Raw genomic sequence first — 13,267 nt, forward strand, 5'->3', positions numbered from 1 at the left:
GGGGATTCCTCCCACTGCACCATACCGTGCTCTACAAAACATATCCTTGGCTTTGCAAAACATCAAATTACACCTCTATCCAAAAAGGAGATATATGTTAAGGGGAAAATAACACACATCTTTAATCCCAGCATTTGGAGGCAGAGACAGAAGCAGAAGCAGAGGCAGAGACAGAGGGGGAAAGGGGCAGAGAGGCAGAAAGGCAGAGTGGCAGAGGAAGAGACAAGAGGCAGAATCTCTTGAGTTTGAGGCCAGCCTGTCTACAGAGCAAGTCCCAGGACAACCAGGGCTATATACAGAGAAACCGTGCTTTAAAACACAAATAAAACCAAAACCAAAACCATTTTGTTCTTATAATTTTAAACCATGCCTAAATGTGTGTGTCTGCACAGCAATTCTGTGTGCATGAATGCAGGTTCCCAATAGAGGCCAGCGCTGTTGAGTTACAGACTGAGTTGTGAGCTATCTGACATGTGTATGAGGAAAGGAACTCAGGTCCTCCAGACAAACAGCAAATGCTCTTAATTGCTGAGCCATCTCTGTGGCTCATCCATGTTTAATAAATGACTTGGAAATGCTGTCTACAATACCTGGTATCAATGTCGGCTGCCTGGATTGTGTTAAAAAGCAATTCAGCAACACCAACCCCCTCAACATTGATCAAATGAGGCTGAAATAAAGCTTCTGGTGCTTCAAATCTTTCTCCTCCAACTTTAATAATACGTCCATCTGGAAGCTGGAAACAAAATAACCAGGTATTAGTCAGCGAAACTTCTCTCCACATTCTCTACACAGTGATTGTTCTAAACATATCTGTTCTGTAGTCAAAATTATGTAAAAGCAATAAAATTTCCTAAACTTTTCTTAGGTGAAACAAAATAACTCAGATGATGTTGCTAACATCATACTCTATTGATTTTCGTTTTTAGTAGCTAGCAATGTGCTCAAGAAGAGACAGCATCTCAATAAGACAGAAAAAAAACCTGAGCCCCAAAAGCAATCCTTTGATTTACACATGTGCATACACACATTTTCTCTTTCTTTCTTTTTTTTTTTTTTGGTTTTTCGAGACAGGGTTTCTCTGTGTAGCCCTGGCTATCCTGGAACTCACTCTGTAGTCCAGGCTGGCCTCGAACTCAGAAATCCGCCTGCCTCTGCCTCCCAAGTGCTGGGATTACAGGCATGCGCCACCACGCCCGGCATTTTCTTTCTTAAAAACAAACCAACCAACCAACCAGCAGCAGCTGGGCACGGGTATAACCTGCAATGCCAGCAGCAGCTGGGCACGGTGTATAGCCTGCAATGCCAACACTCTAGAGGCAAGAAGATCATGAATTCAAGGCCAGCTCAGGCTGTTACATGTTGAGACATTATTATCTCAAAACAAAACAAAAAAATGAAGGAACACTGATTTAGAAAAATGTTTATGCTACTACATCTTAAATAACTTTATCTAAGTGGTAAGTATAACTTTAACTTAAGCCAGTAATGCTGGGCCGGTGGCGCACGCCTGTAATCCCAGCACTCTGGGAGTCAGAGGCAGGCAGATTTCTGAGTTCGAGGCCAGCCTGGTCTACAAAGTGAGCTCCAGGACAGCCAGGGTTGCACAGAGAAACCCTGTCTCGAAACCACCAAATAAAAAAACAAAAACCAAAAACCACCAACCAACCAAAGCCAGTAAGACCTGGACAGTCCGACATTTTAGCATGACTTATGCAGAAATCCCTTACCCACTGAACTCTGGTCTGTATGGCTGGCTTGTTTGCCTCAGGCATCTGGCTCCCAAGTGCTGTCAGTGTGCTGACAGGGGGCACACTGTGCCAGGCTGTCATTGAGAGAATCTGAAGCTGACCTACATACACAAGTGGGCCTCAAACTCCTCAAGGCTTCAGCCCCATATCAAAGTTACTGAAGTTACAGGTGGGCACCACCATGTCTGGCTTTTTGTTTTTTATGGGAGTGTTAGAGAGGGGGTAAGATGGCCTGGTTATTAGTCCCGGCTGAGCTTGAACTAATTTAAAGACTGTTTTAACAGTGTCCAACACAAATCAAGTCTTACATTGTTAGTTCTCTCCTGGTTTGCTTTTATGCCATTTCCTTCAAAACAATTAAGATTGAAAATAGGGATCATAAACCACCTGGACAAACCTGGAGGTTACTAGACGTTATAAAGTACATTTTTATTGTATCCTTAAAATGGCATTTTTTTGGGGAAGGTGGGGGTTGAAATACGGGGTCTCTTTATCCTTGGCTGGCTTGTGTTCTATTTTTTATACAGACTAGACTAGCCTCAAGTTCTGGGATCCTCCTTCCTCTGCCTCCAAGTACTGGAATTAAAGGCATGTTTTATCACAACTGCTCTCTGACAATCTTTTCTCCTTTGTTTTGACTTTTGAGACGGGGTCTCACGACGTACCCTTGGCTGGCCTAGAATGCATCAAGTGCCACAGCGAGCTACTCTGCTTTACTCTGGAGGCCTCACGAGGCTGTTGTCATTACTTATGTGGAGCTCTTGCTCGGAGTTCGGAGTGCCTCTATTACAGCATGTGCCACCATGCCCCGTGATCCAAGCTGGCACCATTCACAACATGTGCAACATAATGGATTTTAAAAGAAATCTGAAACCAGCCTGGGTTCTAACCCAGTTTGGGCTACAAAGCATGGAGATTTCCAAAATACATTTCTTAGATGATTAGCCCATGATACATTACAAAACTCTGAGGTCCAAGTAGAAACGCGTGATTGCAATCCCACCATTTGGGAGGCAGAGGCAAAGGACCCTACACTACATATAGTGAGAATGTCTCAGGAAAGTCCAACAGGCTGAGAAACAGGTCCACGATGACATTTCCATAACCAAAGAACTTGGAAGTCATGCAACAAAGAAATATTATCTCCATAAGGTATAACAATTATAATTGTGTTCTATTTTTTATAACTCTTAAGCAACATCCCAGAGAAGTAACACTGTACAAAACATGTTGAGATATATTCTGAAGATGCTTGAAGATGTTAAAATCTCAAATATAACCTCCATATTTTTTTAAAGATTTATTTATTGTTATATGTAAATACACTGTAGCTGTCTTCTGACACACCAGAAGAGGGTGTCTGATCTCATTACGGATGGTTGTGAGCCACCATGTGGTTGCTGGGATTTGAACTCAGGGCCTTCGGAAGAGTAGTCAGTGCTCTTACCTGCTGAGCCATCTTTCCAGACCCGTAACCTCCATTTTTTAATTATATTCTAATTTAATTCTTGCTCTAATTTGCAAAATATGGCATCCCTAATAACTAAAATCACAGAAACTTAACATAGGAGATACTGAAAAATCATATGTAAACATATTATAATAACTCACATAAGAACCTAGGTATGATATTTAGCACATTATATATATAAATGTGTGTGTGTGTGTGTGTGTGTGTGTGTGTGTGAGAGAGAGAGAGAGAGAGAGAGAGAAGCGCAAACAAACTAAAACTCTGGAGTCTAGGTTACACACTAATAAACACAGATGCCCCTTGTCCACCCACAATGTATTTTACATAGGAATACTTACTGTATATGACTCAACTAACACTGTGGTCTCTAAGGCCAGCTTCTGCTCTTGCTCAATATTGTAACCCACATAACAAAGTTTTTCTTTAATCATGCGAACTGTCTCAAAATCAGCAGAATGGTTAAAGGCATATCCTCGCAATAACAGCAGCTGGAATAAAAAAAAGCAGTAAATTAATAATCTATGAGAATGAGTTCCACTGAACAAAAGTTAATCCCCTGAAAGATAAAATGGTTCAAAGCGTAAAAAGCATTTGTTATTCATGCCTGACAACCTAAGCTCAATCCCTGGAACCCACAGCAAAGTCAATACTGCTATACTGGGGAGAAATTATGTGTACTGTGTGTCTGTGTGCATGTGCCTGAGAGGTCCAGAGGTAGGCATTAGATTCCGTGGGAAGTGGAGTGACAGGTAGTGGAGAGCTGGCCCAGATGGGACCCAAGACGTTCCTCTACGAGGGCAGTGAGTGCGCTTGATCACCGAGCCAGCTCTCCAGCCCCTGAGCTGTTTTAGACACAGCTTTTGTTTAAGTCAGTAAACAACCTAGCTTTTGTATTTTCCGTTCACTTACCTTGATGAGATACCTGGTAATATCCCTCCCAGCAATATCCAGCCTCCTGGTAAGGTGAGGGAGAGAGAAGCCTTCATACACTGGGCAAATGTGAGTGACACCGTCTCCAGAGTCCACCACTACACCAGTCAGTAAACCTGCACAAGACCAGAAGGGTTTGCATTAATTCAGGAAAATCAAAGCGAGGAAGTTTTAAATGTAGTAGAGATTCCACCTGCAAAAAGGCGGTTAGTGAGGCGTAGAGCCAACGCTTCCTTTTTATTCGTGAGTATAAATTCTGCCTCCATGCAGAGGGCACCACAGGCATGTCTGCTGCCATGGACCCCCTGGAACTGGAGTTACAGACAGTTGTGAGCTGCCTCGTGGGTGCTGGGAAGTGAACGCAGTCAACGCTCCTAACTGCTGAGCCATCTCTCCAGCCCTCCTTTTTTGTTTTGTTTTTCTCAAGACAGGATTTATGTATTCCTGGCTGTCCTAGAACTTGCTATGTAGACCAGACTGGCCTCACACTCACAGAGATCCCCCTGCTTCTGCCTCTGAGCACTGGGACTATCGGTGTGTGCCCCTAGGCCCACTTCAGCACTTCATTTCTAACCCCAGGTGGCAGCGTCCGCTCCCTGAGGGTCTCCTTTCTTTATATTCTACTTACACGAGGAGGGGAGGGGCACATGCATGCCATACGGTGCACGTGAAGTCCGAGGACAACACGGGGCGGGGGAGGGCTTGGCTCTTTCCTACCAAGTGTGGCCAAGGGAGGAACTCAGGTTTCAGGTTTGGTGCTAATTGGCATTACCCAAACTCATCTTGCCCTGGTGGGTTTTTTAGTTCAATTATGTGCCTCTTTAAGAACTTGGGAAGAAAGACCTGCTACAATTTCCTTTCCAACCTAATCACTGAATGCCCTTAAGTGAAAATTTCTAAAGTATAATGGTTAACTTATGAAACTGCAGAATGATTTTAATCCAGCAACATGGCTGCTCTGGCTGGAATACAGACATGCCCTTAGCCCACTCTTTTAATCAAACAATGAAGGTAAAGTTAGCTTGTAGAAGGAAGCACTGAGTTTGAAAGTGGTGCCTAATTGAGTGGCAAAGTGACGAATCAGAGAAAATTTTGGCAGAATAGGGTATGCCCAACTCTCACAAGCAGAGGAAGGTAGTTTGACTGGTCCAGTTAGAGAGACAGGTTGCAGAGAGAGAGAATGAGGGAGACACAACAAAGACAGAACTAGCCAGAGAATGAGAAAGTCTAAAGGTTAGAACAGATTGCCACAGTATGAGGCCAAGCAGAATGATTTATTCAGAAGCAGAGAGAAAAGCCAGTTTGAATCAGTCAGCTTGGCTAGAGTTTGAGTCAAATTGAACCTGCCAGCCAGAGCTCAGAAAGAACTAAAAAGGGAGAGCTTATTCAGCAGCAGGTCTCAGAGGCTGAAAGCCTTCTAGGCCTAGCCTTAGGCCTAGGTCAGCAGATGGCAGTAAGCCTCAGAGAGGACAATTACTACAGGGGAATAAAAGCTACATTTACAGGACACAAGTGTGAAAAGTGACCATGAACACAGTTACAAGGTAAGACGATGAGTGACTCTGCTAAGGTCATCTGGTCAGGGCTGGTGCTCATACCGGAAACCCAGCTCTCAGCTTGTAATCGAAGAACCCAAAACTCTAGGTCACCTATCTCAAAAACCCAAAAACAAGGCCACCAACGGAGAAAAACCCCACCCCTTCCATTAAAAGGATGGCTAGAGTTCCTGGACAGCCAGAGCTAGAGTCAGGTACCATCTCAAAACAAAAGTAAAATGCCATCAACAACAGCCAAAGCCTGTGATCCTGAGGTAATGTGGGATCCCAGGCCAAAACCCTATAAGCAACAACAGTGACAATAAATAAGAGGAAGAGAGCTGCTCTATTTCCTGTTTGCCACTGACAAGATTCATTTATATTTGTTGTTAAGGCAGTCTCAGCCTAGCGAAGAAATCATAAGCAGACTGCCTCAGCAACTGGGCTCTAGACTGGAATCACAGGCGTGCAGTGTCCGGCTTGTGCTACTGAAAGGCAGAAGTAGGGGTTGGTAAAGTGGCTCTGTGAGCAAGGGCCCTTTCCCAGCAAGCCTGGGGAACTGAGTTTGAGCTCTGGAACTCATGTGAAGGCAGAAGGAGAGAATCAACTCCACAAGAGTGGTCCTGACTTCTAAATGTACACATGGCATTAACGTCACTCCCCACCCACAAATATTGCTACTATTGATAAATTGAATATTTATATATATATATAGTAATTATTTTAAACATATATAATTTTATTGTATTTGTGTGTGCACCTGCCAAATCCAAAGGGCATGCAGCTACAGGCAGCTGTGAGCCACCCAACATGCGTGCTAGGGAATGAACTCAGGATCCCTGGAAGAGTAGCCAAGTGCTCTTTTTTTTTTTTTTTAAAGAATTATTTATTTATTATATGTGAGTACACTGTAGCTGTCTTCAGTCACAATGAAACATAGCAGACCCTGTTTCCACTGAAGAGGGCATCAGATCTCATTATGGATGGTTGTGAGCCACCATGTAGTTGCTGGGAATTGAACTCAGGAGCTCTGGAAAAGCAGTCAGTGCTCTTAACCACTGAGCCATCTCTCCAGCACCCCAAGTGCTCTTAAGCACTGAGTCATACCTCCAACCTACAGCAGTAATAACAGTAATAATGATAATAATGTAATATTAAATTGTTATTGTTATTACTGTTGTTATTATTTTGGTTTTTTTGAGAAAGGGTTTCTCTGTGTATCCCTGGTTTTGACTCCTGAGTGCTGAAATTAAACGTATGTGCTATCATGGCTAACATTAAAAAAAAAAGTTTGAAAAAAGCCAAGAGCCATTTCTGAGGGAAAACACCTTCTCTAGCTGACATACTGGAAAAAGATTGTAATCCCAGCACTTGGAAGACAAAAATGACAAGTTCTAGGTCAGGCTGGCACACACCTCTAATCCAGTATTTTGGAGATAGAGGCAAGCAGGGCTACTCTGGTCGACACAGCAAGGTCCAGGACAGCCATGGCTACACACAGTGAGACCCTGACTTAAAAAAAAAAAAAAAAAAAAAAAAAAAAGTAGTAGTTGTAAGTCATCTTTGGTTACACTGGGAGTTGAAGGCCAACCAGGGCTACACGACACACTACTTCAAAAATAATGGGAAAAAAAGAACTTCTAAGAACTCACAGTAAAACAATTTACATGTGTGCATACCACAGAATTAAACTTCGTTACTTGGTGAACCATTTGGCAAGCCCATTATAATTCACATTTTTAAACCATAATATATATTTTATTATTTTCTCATCTCTAAAAAGTCTCTCTCCATTTCACTTTCTTATTACATAAACTTGCCCATGAACATATCACCATAAACATGCTTAATCTCATTTTCTTAAATTTGCATGTTTATTTTTGACAAACATACATTCATAAACATTCCTACTTTAAGTTGAAACAATTTGTTTTTTCCCCCAATTAATGCTTCATGAAACTACTACATTGCTATCGTTCAATCCTGATCTTCCAAGGAAGAGTCTGTCTGGCTATGTGTGCATCCTTGGGTACCTGCAAAGGACTGAGGGTTGGTACTGGCTGTCTTTCTCAAGTGCTCTCCACCTTACTGTTTTTGAAAGATTTATTTCTCTCTGTGTGTCTATGTATCTTCATGCATCAGGTAGGTATCCTCTTGTATCTCTCTCTACCTGCTCCTTTGAGGAAGGGTTTCTTCCTGAACCGGCTGGCATTTCCTCTAGCAATTTGGAGCCAGCAAGCCCCAGCCATCCTCCTGACTTCACATCTATCAGAGCTGTGGTTAGAAGGATATGTTGACTTTTACATGGGTGCTGGTGTTGGACATCATGTTCTTGTGACTACACAGCTTTAACTACTGAGCTAACTCTCCAGCACTCACTTTTTCTGGCTGAACCTGAATCTCACCAATCAGGACAGACTGCCTGGCCAGCAAGCCCCCATCGTAACCTCCTGAGTAGTGGGATTACAGGCAGGTATGGTTGTGTATGGCTTTTATGTGGGTGCTGCTGATCTCACGTAAAGGCGGCCTCCAGCTTTGGAGGCTGGCATATAGCCAGCCACTGTGCTATCTATCTCTCCAGCCACGAGGACTTCCTATTGGAAAAAGAGAAACAGGACTCTTTAGTCATCATTTCTAGTGCCCTGCCCTTCTATCACTGGGTTGTCTGTCTTTTAAATTCTTGCTTTTTCCTGTGTCTTCTCTGATGAAATTCCCAATTTCAATTAATCTTCTATCCACCCAGACTAGACCATGCAGATAGACACCACTTCTTATTCAAAATCTGTTCTACAGGTTGGAATGGCAACAACGGTTGTTGTTCTTGTTAAAATTTCTCTTTATCATGTATTTGTGTGTGTTTGTGTGAGCATGTGTGTGCACATGAGTACAGTGCCTATGGAGACCGGAAAAGGGTACCTAGTCTCCGGGAGTTGTTTATGCTTGTATATGTATGCTTGTATGCTGTCTGACCCAGGAGCTGGGAACTGTAATCAGGTCCTTTGCAAGAACAGTAAGTGCGCTTAACCATAAAAGTATTTATTTATTTATTTTTTTGAAAACATTAGTCACTAAGTGAGGAAAAAGTATGGCTTATAGTTATTTCATTAATTTTATTGGGCTATTGCTTCTCAAAATTAAGGAGTTAACAGTTACATAAAAATAGCCAAATATAACCTGGTGGTGGTGGTGCACACCTTAATCCCAGCACTTGGGAGACAGAGGCAGGTGGGTCTCTGAGTTTGAGGCCAGCAGATCTACAGATAGAGTTCCAGGAGAGCCAGGGTTACACAGAAAAACCATCTTGAACCACCCCCCTCCCGCCCCAAAAAAAGCAGCAGCAGCAAAATATAAGCAATTAAGATAGGCTATCCCCTCACTTGTCAGAGATTCATTTATAAATGTTACTAGAAAAATATATTAACATCAGTTTTCCTAAAAATTCTTTTAGGGTAGCTAGAGAGATGGATCCATACTTACTGCTCTTGTAGGACCTACGCAGGGTCTCAACACATATAATGCAACTGAAAACTGTCTGTAACTCTAGATCTAGGGGATCTGGTGATACCTTCTACCCTTTCTGAGCACCAGGCATGCACACAGAGCACATACATACATGCAAACAAAACACTGACATACATAAAATAACTCTTCCTCACCCAACATGAATTTCTTATTACAGGTTCAAGCTTAGACCTTTTCAACTTTCCAAAATTGATATATATAAAATTTATTTATATAAGTTATTAAATTTTTTAACTTTAATTTTATGTGCCTGGGTCTTTTGCTTGCATGTATGTCTATAAACTACTTGTCTATCTGGTGCTTGTAGAGGCCAGAAGTGAATACCAGATCCTGAAACTAGAGTTACACATGGCTGTGTGCCACCACATAAAATGCTGGGAATTTAACTCAAACCCTCTGGGAAATTAGCCAGTAAATCCCTCTAAAGCTCTATTTTAAAATGAAGAATGGGTGGAAGAAGGGGGAAGGAAAAATGAAGCTTACGGCATGGCTTGGGGGTGTAAGTGCTTCCTGCCAAACCTGATGCCCTGAGTTTGATCTCTGCTCTCCGTGGTAGAGAGAGCTGACCCCTCCAAGCTGTCCACTATCAACATGAAATGTCATGGCACATATATGCATGCTCTCACACACAAATAAACAAAGTTTATTTCAAAGTTTATTTTCAAAGTTTCAAAAAGTAAAATTATCCAGATGTGGACTTATCCAGACATTTTTTCCTCTCTTGACAGAACATGTGATTTTTTTCCTTCAAATGAAAAATTACAGCTAGACTATTATCACCTTAAGAGCAAAGAAACTGTGTCTATCTAACTGTTAGAAACATTTTCTATATCAAATAGAATATGAGACATATTACAGTTAGTACAGCTTTAAAAACTTCCACCATGAATATTGGTGGAAATTAATTTGGTGGCACATAACATTAGTTCCAGGACCCAGGAGGCAAAAGCAGGTAGATGTCTGTGAGTTCAAGCCAGCCTGGTCTATATAGCAAGTTTCAGGATAGCCAGGCTTTATAGTGAGACCATGGACCCTGTTTTAAACAACAACTCCTACCCCCCCCCCCCCAAAAGACCAAAATTAATTTCTTGGGGCTGGAGAGATGGTTCAGCAGTTTAGAGCCCTGTAAAGGACCTGTATGCATTCTGTTCCCAGCACCCACATGGCAGTTCTCAATAATCTGTAACTCCAGTTCCAGGGTCTGACACCTCTTCTGACCTTTGCAGACTCCTGAATGTTGACATGGTATGTGTGCGTGCACATACACACAACCAAGTAAACACTAAAAATCTTCTGCAAGTGCCTTCTGGATACCTGTATTTTATACGATAATTTAAAACAAAAGACAGGAACAGTTTTAGGCATGATGATGCACACACCCATGAGGCTGAAGCAGGATATCATCTATGAGTTTAAATCTAGCCTAGTCTACATAGTGAGTTCCAGATAGCCAAGGGTACACAGGGAGATCTGTGTCTCAAAAAAGTAAATAAAGTACACATTTTTACTAACCTACATGTAGAATTATGGAGCTCATAATGAAATTGATATCTTAAAAGTTATAAAAGAACCACTTGAAACAAAAGTATGAGCCGGGCGGTGGTGGCGCACGCCTGTAATCACAGCACTCTGGGAGACAGAGGCAGGCAGATTTTTGAGTTCGAGGCCAGCCTGGTCTACAGAGTGAGAGGACAGGACAGCCAGGGCTACACAGTGAAACCCTGTCTTGAAAAAAAACAAATCCAAAACACCCCCCCCCCCCCAAAAAGTATGTGCCACACACTGAGAATTCAGGTAATACCTCCTTTAGGAAGACTCTTTGATATGCTAAATCAAAATTATATTCCTGAATCTTTCCAGTTAAAAGTTTCTTGAGGTACCTTTATACCTCAAATGCCAAAGATTCCTTTGAACACATTGAAAGTCCTATATTCTCAGCTATGTTTTGTTGAATTATAAGACCATCAAAATCCAAAGAGCTCCTCCCATGTGGGAAATGTTTTGTTCTAAAGAGACAGGGAGAGAGACTGGCAAGACGGCTGACAAGGTGAAGATGCGCGGCACCAAGCCCGACGGTCTGAGTTCAACCCCCTGGACCTACTTATGTAGCCTAAGAAAAGAAAGCTATTCCTCCAAGCTGTCCTCTGACCTACATGTGGATGCAGACGCCCACTCACAGGAGCACACACACACATGAACTGGGGGTTGGAGACACGGCTCAGTAGTTGACAGCACTTGATATTCTTGCAAAGACCCCCAAGTCTGGTTCCCAATACCCACATCAGGTGACTCACGACTGCCTGTATTTTCCAGCTCCAGAAGATGCAAAGCTCTCTTTGACCTCTGCGGGCACTGGCACATACATGTGTATATACACAAATACATAAAACAAAGGGCAGTGAGGGCAGATGCTAATGACAATACCAAAAGAACACAGACTCATTAAATGTCATCAATACGGCTGCGGCTGCCTAAACATGACCAGAACAAGGATGACACCAAGATACATACGAATGTGGAAAGGGGAAAATATGTGAGGCTTCACGTCTAGACAAAGAATTACAGGAAACTAAGGAATCATGCACAGCTGAAATGCATCTTCCAAAGAAGAACACACCAACTGGTTATCCAATACCAAACGGACAGCCGTAAAAACACATATACAGTAACAAATACAGACTCAGCAAGCTGCATTTATATGTTTAGGGATACATACACAACAACAGCAATTAAAGAAAAGAGATCAGTGGGGCAGTGGTGGCACACGCCTTTGATCCTAGCACTTAGGAAACAGAACTCTGAGCTTAAGGCCAGCCTGGTCTACAGAGTGAGTTTCAGGACAAGCCAAGGCTACACAGAGAAATGCTGTTTTGAAAAACAAGGGAAGGAGGGACAGAGGGAGGGACGGAGGGAGGGAGGGAGGGAGGGAGGGAGGGAGGGAGGGAAGGAAGGAAGAAAGGAAGGAAGGAAGGAAGGAAGGAAGGAAGGAAGGAAGGAAGGAAGGAAGGTAGGTAGAAGAAAAGGAGGGAAGAGAAGAGGCCATGGATCTGAGAAACAAAAGAGAATACATGGACAGGGTTGAAGGAGGAAAGCGAAGAGGGAAATGATATAACCATTTCAAAAGCTGAGAGAGAGAGAGAGAGAGAGAGAGAGAGAGAGAGAGAGAGAGAGAGAGAGAGAGAGAGCTGGGCTCGGACAGTTTCTTTCACTAAAGCGGACTCATCAGGAGTGCTTCCTCCCCACCTTACCGTGCGCTTGGCTAGCCGTGTGCTTGTTTTATGTAGGCTTCACTATGGAGCACTCACTGGTCTACAACTCACTGTACATATAGATGAGGTTCACCTAGAACTCACAGTCACCAGGAAGACGTTTTTATGATGTCTTGGTTACTACTGTTGTGATGGAACACCATGGCCAAAGACAGCTTGGAGAGAAGAAAAGGGTTTGGCTCACTGTTCATCATCAAAGAGGGCAAGGACAGGAACTCCAACATGCCAGGACCTGGAAGCAGGAATCCACCCAGAAGCCATGGAGGAATGTTTACTGACTTGCTCCTCCACCCCCCTCCTCCTCCTTTTGTGTAGCTCTGGCTGTCCTGGAACTCACTCTGTAGACCAGGCTGGCCTCAAACTCAGAGGTCCACCAACATCTGCCCACAGAGTCCTGGGACTAAAGGCATGTACCACCGCTACCCAGCTTCAATCTTTCTTACAGAACCCAGGACCACCAGCCCAGGGTTGGCACCACCCACAATGAGCTGCCACCCCAACCCTAATCAATCACTAACTTAAAACCTTCCCTATATATAGGCTTTGCCTCTAGCCCCACCCTATAGATGCATTCCTTTTTTATCCCAGACAGGATTTCTCTGTGTAGCCCTGGCTATCCTCAAACTCCCTCTCTAGACCAGGCTGGCCTTGATCTCAGAGATCCACCTGCCTCTGCCTCCCAAATTCTGAGATTAAAGGGGTGGGTCACCACATTTTCTTACTGAGGTTCCCTCTAGTATCAAGATGGCATAAAACTACCCAGCACACTAAATCTTTGAAAATTTTAAA

The 13,267-nt window shown here is 43.0% G+C and overlaps 1 protein-coding gene across 1 annotated transcript in view; it reads right to left on the reverse strand.

Annotated features, from left to right (window-relative positions):
* Actr2 (actin related protein 2) overlaps positions 1-13,267 on the reverse strand; it is a 45,989-nt gene that overhangs the window by 11,567 nt on the left and 21,155 nt on the right. Inside the window, exons 5-7 of the mRNA XM_052199227.1 lie at positions 4,132-4,268; positions 3,561-3,710; positions 591-736 (exon numbers count right to left, since the gene is read on the reverse strand). Of these exons, the coding sequence (XP_052055187.1) occupies positions 591-736; positions 3,561-3,710; positions 4,132-4,268 (433 nt within the window). The remainder of the gene's footprint in view (positions 1-590; positions 737-3,560; positions 3,711-4,131; positions 4,269-13,267) is intronic.

The sequence above is a fragment of the Apodemus sylvaticus genome, chromosome 11 (assembly GCF_947179515.1).
Source record: "Apodemus sylvaticus chromosome 11, mApoSyl1.1, whole genome shotgun sequence".
NCBI classification, from domain to species: Eukaryota; Metazoa; Chordata; class Mammalia; order Rodentia; family Muridae; genus Apodemus; species Apodemus sylvaticus.